The following is an 11,037-nucleotide window of genomic DNA, read 5'->3' as shown; positions in this document are numbered from 1 at the left end:
GATAAAAACAAGTTTGTTAAAGAAATATGAAATTGTATAATTTGTATCAAAAGTTGTTTGAGAAGGAATTGAAGCTTTTATTTTGTTTTGTTTATTGATTATTTTTATTGCTTGAAAATCATTATGGAAAAAAGGGGCAGATATTATAAGAGTTTTTTCTTCTTTCTACCTCCTTTCATTTCAGTTTGGATTTGTATATTTTTTGTTGTGTATAAAAATATGTTTTTTGTTTTTAAATGAAAAGAATAAATGAGTAAAAATAAAAAAGTTGTATCTGAGAGGAGTCCAGCTGCAGCCTCAGCTGGTACTGGTACCGGACAGCCAGCCAGCGGGAACATCTGATCAGTTTGTGAGATAAATTTTCACTACGTCAGAACTTATTCGGCAAATGTGTTTCCATCTCCCCATTTGGGCATTAACCCTTAAAAAAAAAAAAAAAAAAAAAAAAGCACCTCAAGTGAGCGTAAAAACTTTTTTGCGAAATAGAGGAAGTGTTTTCAGATCGTGTCGTTTCCATTCACCTTTTCTGATGCGATAATTCAAAATGTGCATAAAACACGATGGAAACACGGCTTCCGTTCAGTTTCGTGTCTCCTCACTTTCACTTCCTGTGTGTTACCTCTGCTCCTTCTAGTGGAGGCATTTCTCTGAAGCCGTCTTCGTCTATGGATGAAATGAGAGCTGATATGGGTGGKGCTGCCACCGTGTGCGCCTCCATCGTCACAGCGGCTGCTCTGAAGCTTCCAGTAAACATAATAGGTCAGCTTTGTGACATGAAATACCCTCCTAAAGGATTAGTTTTGATTAAGAATAAAACACCAGGAACAAATTTTTACTTAATCTTTATTTTGCACATTTTTTTCCTTTTTTATGTTTTATTTCTAATTTGCATATTTTGATTATCTTTGTTTGTTTGTCGTGACAATAAAATTATACAATTAATTAATGCTCAGTAACATTTTGGTTACTCAATATTAACTGCAAACATAAAATGACTTAACCGTGTTAAAACTCACTCACTTACTTACAAATATATACAGGTTTCAAGATAATTTCAAATGATGTAACATTAATTTTGTGTATTTAAATTCCCTAATTTAATCAACTTTGATTTGTTTTTTATATTATTTGATTTAATTTTTGGTCAAGTTTTCAGCATCTGACTCCAAAAGTAAGTTTTAGAGACCYGTGAGCCTATATTTGTGGTTTGTTGAAACACAAACATTACAGATAATACAAAAAGTCTGATCATCCATTTCACGTTTTCCTCTATTTATGCATCCCGTCTGTGTCTTTTAACAAAAAGTCTAAAAAAATAAAGTTGAAATACGCGTATCTTTTAAAGATTTCTAGTTCTCAAGGAAACTGTTTTCATAAGGAAACTTTGATTCATTCAGGTCTAGCCCCGCTGTGCGAGAACATGCCCAGCGGAAAGGCTACAAAACCAGGCGACGTTGTCAGAGCCAAGAATGGGAAAACAATCCAGGTGGGTGGAGTCCCAGGTGACAGGTTCAAACAGCTGTCTGAGATCACATCTGTGTGTGTGTGTGTTAATGTATGGGCTGACGGGCTGGTTTTATTGTTTCATTCAGGTTGATAACACAGACGCAGAGGGCAGACTGATCCTGGCTGATGCTCTTTGTTACGCGCACAGCTTTGACCCCAGAGCCATTGTCAATGTTGCAACGCTGACGGGTGAGATTCTTACACACGGACATAAAATCAGTTTGTCAAATATTCAAGTGACCTTTTTACACTTTCGCTCAGGCTGTAAGGATGTGTTGTTATTGCTGATTACAGAAATATAATTAAATAAAGAATAATACAAATGATGTGACTGATCTCCTCAAAGGTGCAATGGATGTAGCGCTGGGTTCGGCAGCAACGGGAGTTTTTACGAACTCAGACTGGCTCTGGGAGCAGTTGCACAAGGTACCACAGAAACGCAGCACAAACAACACGTCAGTGTCTCAGAGCCTCAGCTGACGAATGATGTGTTTGTAGGCTAGTGTTGTGACAGGCGACAGAGTTTGGAGGATGCCTCTGTTCCAGCATTACTCAAAGCAGGTGACTGACTGCCAGCTGGCCGACCTCAACAACATCGGCAAGCACAACCGGTACGTGTCTCACCACCCCACACTGTAATTCCTCACGACTTCCATTCAAAGCTTTAGAGGCGTGCAGTGGTGGCTCTGTTTTCCTGTTATTTATTTATTTTTGACTACTTTAATTTCTCCCTAGCTCTGGTGGGGCGTGCACAGCAGCTGCGTTCCTCAAGGAGTTTGTCACAGCTCCTCACTGGGCTCATCTGGACATTGCTGGTGTCATGAGTAACAAAGATGAAATTCCCTACCTGAGCAAAGGCATGTCTGGAAGACCGACRCGTACGCTGGTGGAGTTTGCTGCTGGGCTGGCTCACAGTGGCTGAGAGAAACAAGAAATCTGATAATACACTGGTGTTTTCCTCAGAACRAAGTGGTGATCTTCATACATGGACCAGAACCAAACTTCAGAGTATAATTCGTCCATGATGAAAGGATGATAGGAATACTTTGTGGAACTGTGTGATTGAGATTAGCTGTTTTTTAGTTAAATATTCTTTTCTTATCATTTCATTGTTCACATTTTACTTACATGTTTTATAGGTTATTATAATAAACTATAAATGGCAAATAAAATAATCTAAACTCCTATCGTTTCATAAGAAATATCTGCAGATGTTAGCTCCTGCTCAGACACAATGACACGGTTAAGATTAGTTAGTTGTTGAAAAATAACTTACCCACAGAAATGACTTCAGTTTAAGATGTGTTGCATTAAATGGCTGTGTAAAGACATGTAGAAACAAGCAATAATTGATGAAATTGCCTCAAATTGGCCCAGATKTGTTGCAGAATTTAAGACCTGTATGTGTCCTTACCACGGCCAGACATCGGGTTTGTATTTTTATTTTTTTATATAATTTTGTTTTTTAGCAAATTTGCATAGTTTTGTTTTCGTTTTGTTTCATTAGGTTATAAGTAAAATTGACACGGGGAACAAGTGCGCATGTGCAGAGCGCGCAGAGCGCAGGAGGAAAGATGGCTTCGTCCATGAGTGGGATGTTTCCCGGTCAGCAGCCGCCTGGTTCGCATCCTGTCGGTGGTCCTGGTGGACCGGGTCAGCCTGGCTTTCCTGGTACCGCTCCTCGGCCCCAGGGCAATAACACTTTGGTGGATGAACTAGAAGCTTCGTTTGAGGTAAGAGGCTAACACTTCATTAGCTCTGCGTGCTAGCGTTTGCTAGCCGCGCTAGCTTCAGCTGCGATGAGCTAAAATCGCTAKTAAAACAGTGGAYATAAATATAAAAGCTATCTACAGTCTTTAGTATGACTACACGGCTATATTTTTATTATGCCCACACTCTTGTTTGTGCAAGACTTGGATGGCTTTTGTTCAGGCGGAATGTAGCGTAAACATWGTGAATTTACCTATCAGGTGCATCATCTAAACATTGGTTATTGTTTACTTTGAACAATGACATTTGCCACAAATACAAATTAAAGTATAAAACAAGCCAGCAGCAACAATTAGAACCGTAAATGACAGATATTTAAATCCTCTAAGTTAGTTGGAAAGTCAGCATCAGTCAGTGTTAAAGTAAATAATGTAGCAGTAATATTTTCCTGATTGTCTATACTGTACTTACAAATGCAAAGTTTACAGACAACCAACCTATTTTTTATTGACAAAGATTCACGTTCATCTTTTAAATTAAACATTTAGGCATCATGTTGTTTTTATTGTTTCTCATTAATTCTTCTTACTGAACCCCAACACTCTCCTTTTTTCTCTCCAAATATTGATTTCCTCTCTTGTCTTTCAGGCCTGTTTTTCTTCATTAGTAAGTCAAGATTATGTCAACGGAACAGACCAGGAGGAGATTCGAACTGGTCAGCGACGCTCCACATTTCTGTGTTGCTGCTTGTATTTACTATAATCTGAACAATAGATCGTGTGTTTCTGTTTGATGTAGGAGTGGACCAGTGCATACAGAAGTTCCTGGACGTGGCTCGACAGACCGAGTGCTTCTTCTTGCAGAAGAGACTTCAGCTGTCTGTGCAGAAACCAGAGCAGGTGGTGAAAGAGGTAAACAATTGAGACTCACTCGTGTTTGGCRTTTGTAAACGATTTATTCCGCTCCTGTTTGTTTATCTGGGATCTCTCAAGTACATTTTTTTTCYCCCTTCTCACTTCAGGATGTGTCAGAGTTGCGCAACGAGCTTCAGAGGAAAGAAATGCTGGTTCAGAAGCATTTGACCAAGCTGCACCACTGGCAACAAGTACTTGAAGATTTGAGTGGTCAGCATCGTAAACCCACAGACCTTCCTCCTCCCGGACCTCTGGCCTTTCTGGAACAGGCCTCAGCCAGTCTGCCACCTGCTCCTTTAAAACCCAGCTAACACAGTCAGTCTGGTCCAGTCTGCTCCAGCATCTTGTTTAAAAGTAAAAACACATTTCTAGATGAAAGTGGAGTGATTTATCTGACATGGCAGTGCAGTACAGCTGATTGGAGATGCACGTGCCTGCGTTCATCAGATGTACAAACTTTAATMGAACTGAACAGAAGAAAAAAGACATTTGTGAGATAGTAGTTCCTTTCTGCTCTGAAGTGCTCTCTGTATGTAGTTGTCAAGTTAAGTGTGCTGTCATTGCAGAACTGAAGGGATTGTTTTTTTGTTTTTGGTGTAGATATTTCCAAAACTATTTTTTACTGTAGCAATAAACCATTTTTAGTATCATGGATGTTAATGGTAATATTTTTTAACGTTTTCTTTCTATTTTAGGAGCTCATTCTTTCACTGCAGTTTATATGATTTATAAAGCATTAAGAACTATTGTTTCAAGAAGCTTTATAAAATCTGAGAAATGAACATTAATTAATCTTGTTACAAACTGGACACGTAAACCTGTATTTATAAAGCTAAAATGATATGATATAAATAAACTACATTATAAGAGCAGGATCCAACAATTTATTTAATTGTATGAAAATATATGATTGTTTAGACACTGGTTATATTTCCCACAATTTTATATCTGGATTATTTTTCTTTCAAAGTTATGTCTCTCTGCGTAAAATATCACATCCAATTAATGTCAGTCATTCATAAAACTACTTTTTATTCCATGTAATTTTTTGCGTTAAGTCATCACAGAGAAGCTTCCAGTCGTTCTGTTTCCTCTGATGAATTCAGTGTCTTCACACCATGACAGACTTGTTCTGTCGTCTTTTAGCTCCTGACTGTTCACAGACGGTGCAAAGTGACAAAAGTCCTCACAGATGGGATCAGGAGACAAAGCTTTCTTTAAAGGTTGTGCTCTAAGCTCTTAATGTAAACAAAAGTTTGCAGTGATGTGTACAAATTTTAGTTACCTTACTTTAATCAAAGGACATTACGGCTACGACCTAATCAACTTTCATACTTGTTGAAATAGTTATTTGTATTTTTTTCTCATTGAAATGAATTTTTCAAATCCATGAAAAGCTTTATAATTTGCTTTTGCATGCTGGATTTTTAGCTTTTAACAAATGATTTGTTGATTTTAGCTTTTTACTATTGTCCTGCCAATTTAAGCTTTTAGTTTGTGTTTTGCTGGTGTTAGGTTTTAGCTGCTATTTTGCTGTTTTTAGCTGCTGTTTTGGCTATTGAGCTTTGAAGTGCTGTTCTCCTAAATTTAAGCTCATTTCAGCWTTTAGCTTAGTTTTGTCTTTTTTAGGTTTTAGCTAATAATTTTCCAGTTTTGTCTTTTAGCTATTAATTTGTTAGTGTTAGCCTTTAGCTACTGTTTGCTGGTGTTAGCTTTCAGCTGTTTGACCAATTTGAGCTTTAATTCGGATCATTTTACTTTAATGAGGTTTCAATTTAATCAAATTTCAGTGAAGACTTTAGCCCTCAGTATTTACATTGTTTTGTTTCGGTAAATGTATCGTTTAACGCAGGAGTTATTAGAAGAGGGAAATGATTGGACTGTGATTTTGTGTATTTTATTATTACTGCATCATTATAATAATGTAATGTAGGGGGTTCATCCAGGCTGTCCTTCAGTCTTCCACCGCTAGATGGCGCCAGCGCTTTCTTCTGGGACGCCTTGGCTGCGTCCAGGACCGTCTTTGCCGACACGTCCTTGTTTTAATCAGAAAATAACAGGTATCCTTGTTCGGCCGCCTCTCGCACCCATTTACACCCAGGAGGAAAGAGGGAGGAAAACCTGAGTAAAAATAAACCCGGCCTGGCACGGTGAAGGCTCGTTTTAGCGCGTGTCTTTGGGGTCGGACGGAGGGGCTCAACTGGGCTGAAGCGAAACGTGCGCGTGTGGAGACAGTCACCGCAGTCGGTCTGTGTGTGTATTTATGAGGAGCAGGCTGCTTTAATATGGGGCTGATGTCAGCCCGTCTGTCCACCTCTGGACCGACCGTCGCCGCGATTCACGCCTGAATTCAAGCCCTTCGAAGAGGACCTGGTGGATATGGAATGGTGCATGCTGCTGGGCCAAGTTTTCAGCCTCTGAAAAACACCGGAATCATGGACAATCATCCGCTGTAAGTGTGTGTGCGTGTGTGTGTGTGTGCGCGCGCGCGCGCGTGTGTGTTTTGACATTTCCCAGTGGCTGCTTGACGGATGGTGCCGCATTRACAGAGACACTGGCCAGCCGGGGAGGCTGCTTTCTGATCGGGGAGAGCGGGGATTGATACCCGGGGATGGAGCTGCAGGGTCCGGTCTGCTGCTGCTGCTGCTGTTGTTGTTGTTTGTTAATGCTGTTTTTGTTTGTGGCACAAAGAGGATGGTCGTGAACACAGATCTGTGTGTGAGACAGAAAACAGGGGCGACGTGATTTTGCCACGAGCAGCATAAATCACAACAGTTTAATTATGAAAGAGAGGAGCCAGAGGTGGAAATTAATCAGATGCATCAACTTCACATTCTGCTCTTATATGTATATATTTTTTCACCTACTTCGATTTTTAATATTTRATTGTTTTGTTTAAGTAGGTGATTCATAGGCATGCAGTGATAATAAATTTATGAAACTATAACAAAGTATTCTTTCATTTGTCCTGCTACAGAAAACGTTTATGAAAGGATATTTTGAAATTTGCTTTAAACATTCTGTATTATATGAAACATTTTAAATGTTTGATTCAGGGATAATTGCACGGATTTGCATTTGTTTTAATTCAGCGTTTATACCTACTTAATATTTTGATGTTTTTAAAAAGATGTTTTATCTGTGGTGACTGTACAATATATTGAAAATTTACTGTCACCACTGTATCAGTGAGTGCAACTTTCAGGTGTGATGGGAAAACCAAGTGTGATCATGAAATACTAACTAAAGGTTAGAGAACAAACAGAACAAGAAAAGAAATTAGTTAAGTTGGTTTACAGCTTAATGTCCGAGAACTTCTGCAGAAAGTTTTGAGTTTGTTTTGCAGCATTTCAAATTTGAACAAACATAACAATTGTGTTAGTAATTTTTTTTCTGTTATTAGTTCATATGTACAGTAGAAAACATTATATTTGTACTTTAAGCATTGTAAAAGAAAAATAAAGTGGTCGAGACAAAAGTGTCAGAAYTAAAACTGTTTGCAGAAGATGAACAATGTCTGAAAGTCATGTCTTTATGAAAAAGAAGAAAAAAATCCAGTTAAGATCCAACAAGGGACCTGCACAAATGTCTCATCCATCTAACTGAATCCAACTATCATCCAGTAGCTCTTTGAAAATCATTTTGTTGGTGTTAAAATAACTTTCTGTGTGTGTGTGTGAAAATATATTGTTTTTTGTAGTTTTCATGAGTTTCTCTTTCACTGATGCTAATCTTTAGAAATCAGGACAGCCAAGATATTTATTTGTTTGTTTGTTTGTTTGTTTATTTCGTCAATGAGTATTTCTCATTTTTTCAAAATATAACAATATTTGCTCAGCTTAAACAAATGTAAGTTCAATAATCCTGAGAATAAAAATAATAAAAATACAATGAAGCAGTGCAGTCTCAAAAATAAATAAGTAAAACTAAAATTATGGGCTACAGTGAGCTGGCTTTTTATTTTCCCACTTGGTTATTGATTAAGTATTTAGGCAGGCACTGATTAATTGATTTATTTCTAGATTGAACTAAAGAAATATGAGCAAACTGCATTGTTGTGACAGGCTGCCAAAGAACAAGTGAAACTCTGCTTTAACTGTGTATATTTAGGTTAAGACTGCAGTGTAGGTAGGTACAGTAACACACCCAGAGGTGTACGCTGATTAAGATTTATCACAGCTCCACTTGCCTTCGTCTTATCTGTGTGTTCCATTTTTACCCCTCTGCGCGCTCCCTCCCAGGTGCACCAGGCTTTGTCCACACTCTCTGGACAAGGAGGACGGCGTGGAGAGACAAGGTCCCGTCACTCTGAACCCTCGGCACATGAGGAAGGCGTTTAAAGTCATGAACGAGCTGCGCAGGTGATCTCAACTCTCAGTTCCTTAAATCCTCCACGTGCCTGACCCTCCATAACCAGTTTTCTGTCTCCACGTCCTTCACGCAGCCAGAGCCTGTTGTGCGACGTCACTATTGTTGCAGAGGATGTAGAGATGGCGGCTCACAGAGTGGTTCTGGCTGCCGGGAGCCCTTACTTTCACGCCATGTTTACTGGTAAGGACCGTCTGCCAGCTCACATTTGAGTGTTTTTGTGTCGGTGGAACCCTAACGTGGCGTTTTACAAACAGGGGAGATGGCGGAGAGCAGGGCCAAGCGAGTGAGAATAAAGGAGGTGGACGGCTGGACTCTGGGCCTGCTGGTAGATTATATCTACACAGCAGAGATACAGGTCACAGAGGATAACGTTCAGGTAACTTTTATGGAAACTTTGGATCTGATGAGACCTCGAGACGAGTCTTGCACCTGCGTGAACACCTTGTTCATGTGTTCCTCAGGCTCTCCTGCCTGCAGCAGGACTGCTTCAGCTCAATGAGGTAAAGAAGGCCTGTTGTGAGTTCCTGAGCGCCCAGCTGCATCCGTCCAACTGTCTGGGGATACGAGCCTTTGCCGACCTACATGCCTGCTCCCAACTCCTCGCGCAGGCTAATAGCTATGCAGGTTTGTGTCCTCAAAATTCAACAGTTGTCCTTTATTGCTTCGTTAAAATGAGTTTGTGTGCGTCCAGGAGGACGTGGAACAATAAATAGACAGAATGAGGACAGGTTGAATTAATTAAAGTTAGGAGAGATGCTGTCCTAAAAAAAAAAAACTTTAGTGTTTGTTTGCAGCCGTTCAGAAGTAGTTTCTCTTCGTGCTGACAGAGCAACATTTTACTGAGGTGGTTGGAACGGAGGAGTTTCTCAATTTGGGCATGGAGCAAGTGTCCAGCCTGATCGCCAGCGATAAGCTCACCATCCCCACAGAGGAGAAGGTACGACCTTTCACCTTGTGGCGCCACAGTCAAATGATTGCACAGCGTTAACGTGAGGTTTTCTGCTCAGGTGTTTGAAGCTGTGGTAGCTTGGGTAAACCACGACAAAGATGTCCGCCAGGAGCACTTGGCACACCTGATGGAGCATGTTCGCCTGCCGCTCCTCTCCAGAGAATACCTGGTGCAGGTACGTTTGGCTGCACTTGGACATTGCTGAGAAGCTCACTTAAAGTTTTTCTTTTTWAATTAAAAACAACCGAGACCATTAATTGTTAGCGATAATGTGTGTGCTTTGCCATTTTCTGTGACCAGTTTAATGTTTTGAAATTTGACATTTTGTAGCTTTCAGTTTTATTTGCCCATATAGAAATGGGTAAAAAGGCGTTTGTTTATTCTGCACSTTTTGTATGGAATATGTTGCAGAATAATTGAAAATGAAAAAACTTAATATCATTGAGAGCTTTTAAATTGATACAGATAAATTATATATATAGACATGTTCTTAGTTTTGTTTTAAATGCATTTCGTAATCTTATGATTCTTTTTTCTTTCTGTAATTTAATGTGCAACTATGTAATTTAATCGTACTTACTACCTACATTGAGCAGGACTCCCTTAAAATAGTTTGTTTAATTAATAGGGATTTTTCCAAGAAAAATAAAAGTTTAATAGTAATAATTTAAAAAAATGTTATTCATCACCATCTTTTAAAAGGTAAAGGCATATTATTATGTATAGTGCTAAAACTGGCTATTATTATTAGTTGTGAATTTCAAGACAAAACCTTTACAAAGTGGTTTTGAACAACTTCACAGTAAACTGACACTTCTTTGACTCAGTATTGCCAGATTTATTACTCATGTGTTCACCAACACTAAATCAGAGGTATAACAATGTTTTTCAAACAAATGTTAAATAGTCCACAGTTTTATTTAGAATTTATCCAATGTTGGCTGATGTAAGACTACAGTTAACTAGAGAAAAAAGCCACAGCAAAAACTGTTTTCACATGTTCAGAGAACACAAATGTTTTCTAATGATTCATAACTTTGTGAATCGTGCTGTCTGAACTCTGGGCTTGTGTCAGCGTGTGGAAGAGGAGTCCCTGATAAAGAACAGCAGTGCGTGTAAAGACTACCTGATTGAGGCCATGAAGTACCACCTTCTGCCAGCTGATCAGAGAGCTCTGATGAAGACGGCTCGCACTCGAATGAGAACTCCCGCCTGCTGTCCTAAGGTACAGACACAATCAGYGCTGAGTTTCTCCTGACCAGAGGAGTCAACAACTTAGGGTTAAATGTCCCGCAGTGTGTCTCGTTACACTTCTGCTGTTTCTCTGGTGTTCAGGTGATGGTGGTGGTTGGTGGTCAGGCTCCTAAAGCTATCCGGAGTGTTGAGTGTTATGACTTTGAGGAACAGCGATGGTACCAAGTGGCTGAACTCCCTACCAGGAGGTGCAGAGCAGGTAGGAAACCATCAATCCTAGAAGCTGCTTTATGTTTAGGGAGCAGGATTTTCTGAGAAAAAAGTTGTCCAATGTCCAACCTAGACCTCTTTATAATCCTTTAAGGGGCTTATTATGTTATATTATATTATATT

The 11,037-nt window shown here is 39.4% G+C and overlaps 3 protein-coding genes across 3 annotated transcripts in view; all 3 read left to right on the top strand.

The window, feature by feature from the left end:
* lap3 (leucine aminopeptidase 3) overlaps nt 1-2,691 on the top strand; it is a gene marked incomplete at its 5' end in the record, with an annotated part of 5,471 nt that extends 2,780 nt beyond the window's left edge. Inside the window, 6 exon segments of the mRNA XM_014020214.1 lie at nt 635-759; nt 1,398-1,486; nt 1,593-1,695; nt 1,853-1,932; nt 2,005-2,117; nt 2,242-2,691. Of these exon segments, the coding sequence (XP_013875668.1) occupies nt 635-759; nt 1,398-1,486; nt 1,593-1,695; nt 1,853-1,932; nt 2,005-2,117; nt 2,242-2,428 (697 nt within the window).
* A 263-nt stretch (nt 2,692-2,954) lies between these two features.
* Nucleotides 2,955-4,999, top strand: med28 (mediator complex subunit 28). Its single transcript, XM_014020215.1, has 4 exons — nt 2,955-3,239; nt 3,865-3,931; nt 4,015-4,127; nt 4,238-4,999. Exons 1-4 carry the CDS (start codon nt 3,081-3,083, stop codon nt 4,439-4,441), a joined length of 543 nt encoding a protein of 180 aa, XP_013875669.1. The 5' UTR covers nt 2,955-3,080; the 3' UTR covers nt 4,442-4,999.
* Nucleotides 5,000-5,849: 850 nt separating this feature from the next.
* Nucleotides 5,850-11,037, top strand: part of klhl2 (kelch-like family member 2) — a 12,981-nt gene continuing 7,793 nt past the window's right edge. Inside the window, exons 1-9 of the mRNA XM_014020213.1 lie at nt 5,850-6,582; nt 8,372-8,491; nt 8,575-8,681; nt 8,756-8,877; nt 8,963-9,125; nt 9,329-9,438; nt 9,509-9,625; nt 10,526-10,675; nt 10,786-10,903. Of these exons, the coding sequence (XP_013875667.1) occupies nt 6,515-6,582; nt 8,372-8,491; nt 8,575-8,681; nt 8,756-8,877; nt 8,963-9,125; nt 9,329-9,438; nt 9,509-9,625; nt 10,526-10,675; nt 10,786-10,903 (1,075 nt within the window). The 5' untranslated portion in view covers nt 5,850-6,514. The remainder of the gene's footprint in view (nt 6,583-8,371; nt 8,492-8,574; nt 8,682-8,755; nt 8,878-8,962; nt 9,126-9,328; nt 9,439-9,508; nt 9,626-10,525; nt 10,676-10,785; nt 10,904-11,037) is intronic.

Source organism: Austrofundulus limnaeus, unplaced genomic scaffold (assembly GCF_001266775.1).
Source record: "Austrofundulus limnaeus strain Quisiro unplaced genomic scaffold, Austrofundulus_limnaeus-1.0 Scaffold244, whole genome shotgun sequence".
Classification (NCBI taxonomy): Eukaryota; Metazoa; Chordata; class Actinopteri; order Cyprinodontiformes; family Rivulidae; genus Austrofundulus; species Austrofundulus limnaeus.
This window is presented reverse-complemented; position numbering and strand designations above follow the sequence as displayed.

Bases quoted from the DNA above. Each gene is read 5' to 3' on its own strand.
- med28 (XM_014020215.1), top strand. From the start codon at position 3,081: ATGGCTTCGTCCATGAGTGGGATGTTTCCCGGTCAGCAGCCGCCTGGT. The intron at 3,240-3,864 runs GTAAGAGGCTAA...CTTGTCTTTCAG, and splicing joins AACTAGAAGCTTCGTTTGAG to GCCTGTTTTTCTTCATTAGT. The intron at 4,128-4,237 runs GTAAACAATTGA...TTCTCACTTCAG, and splicing joins CAGAGCAGGTGGTGAAAGAG to GATGTGTCAGAGTTGCGCAA.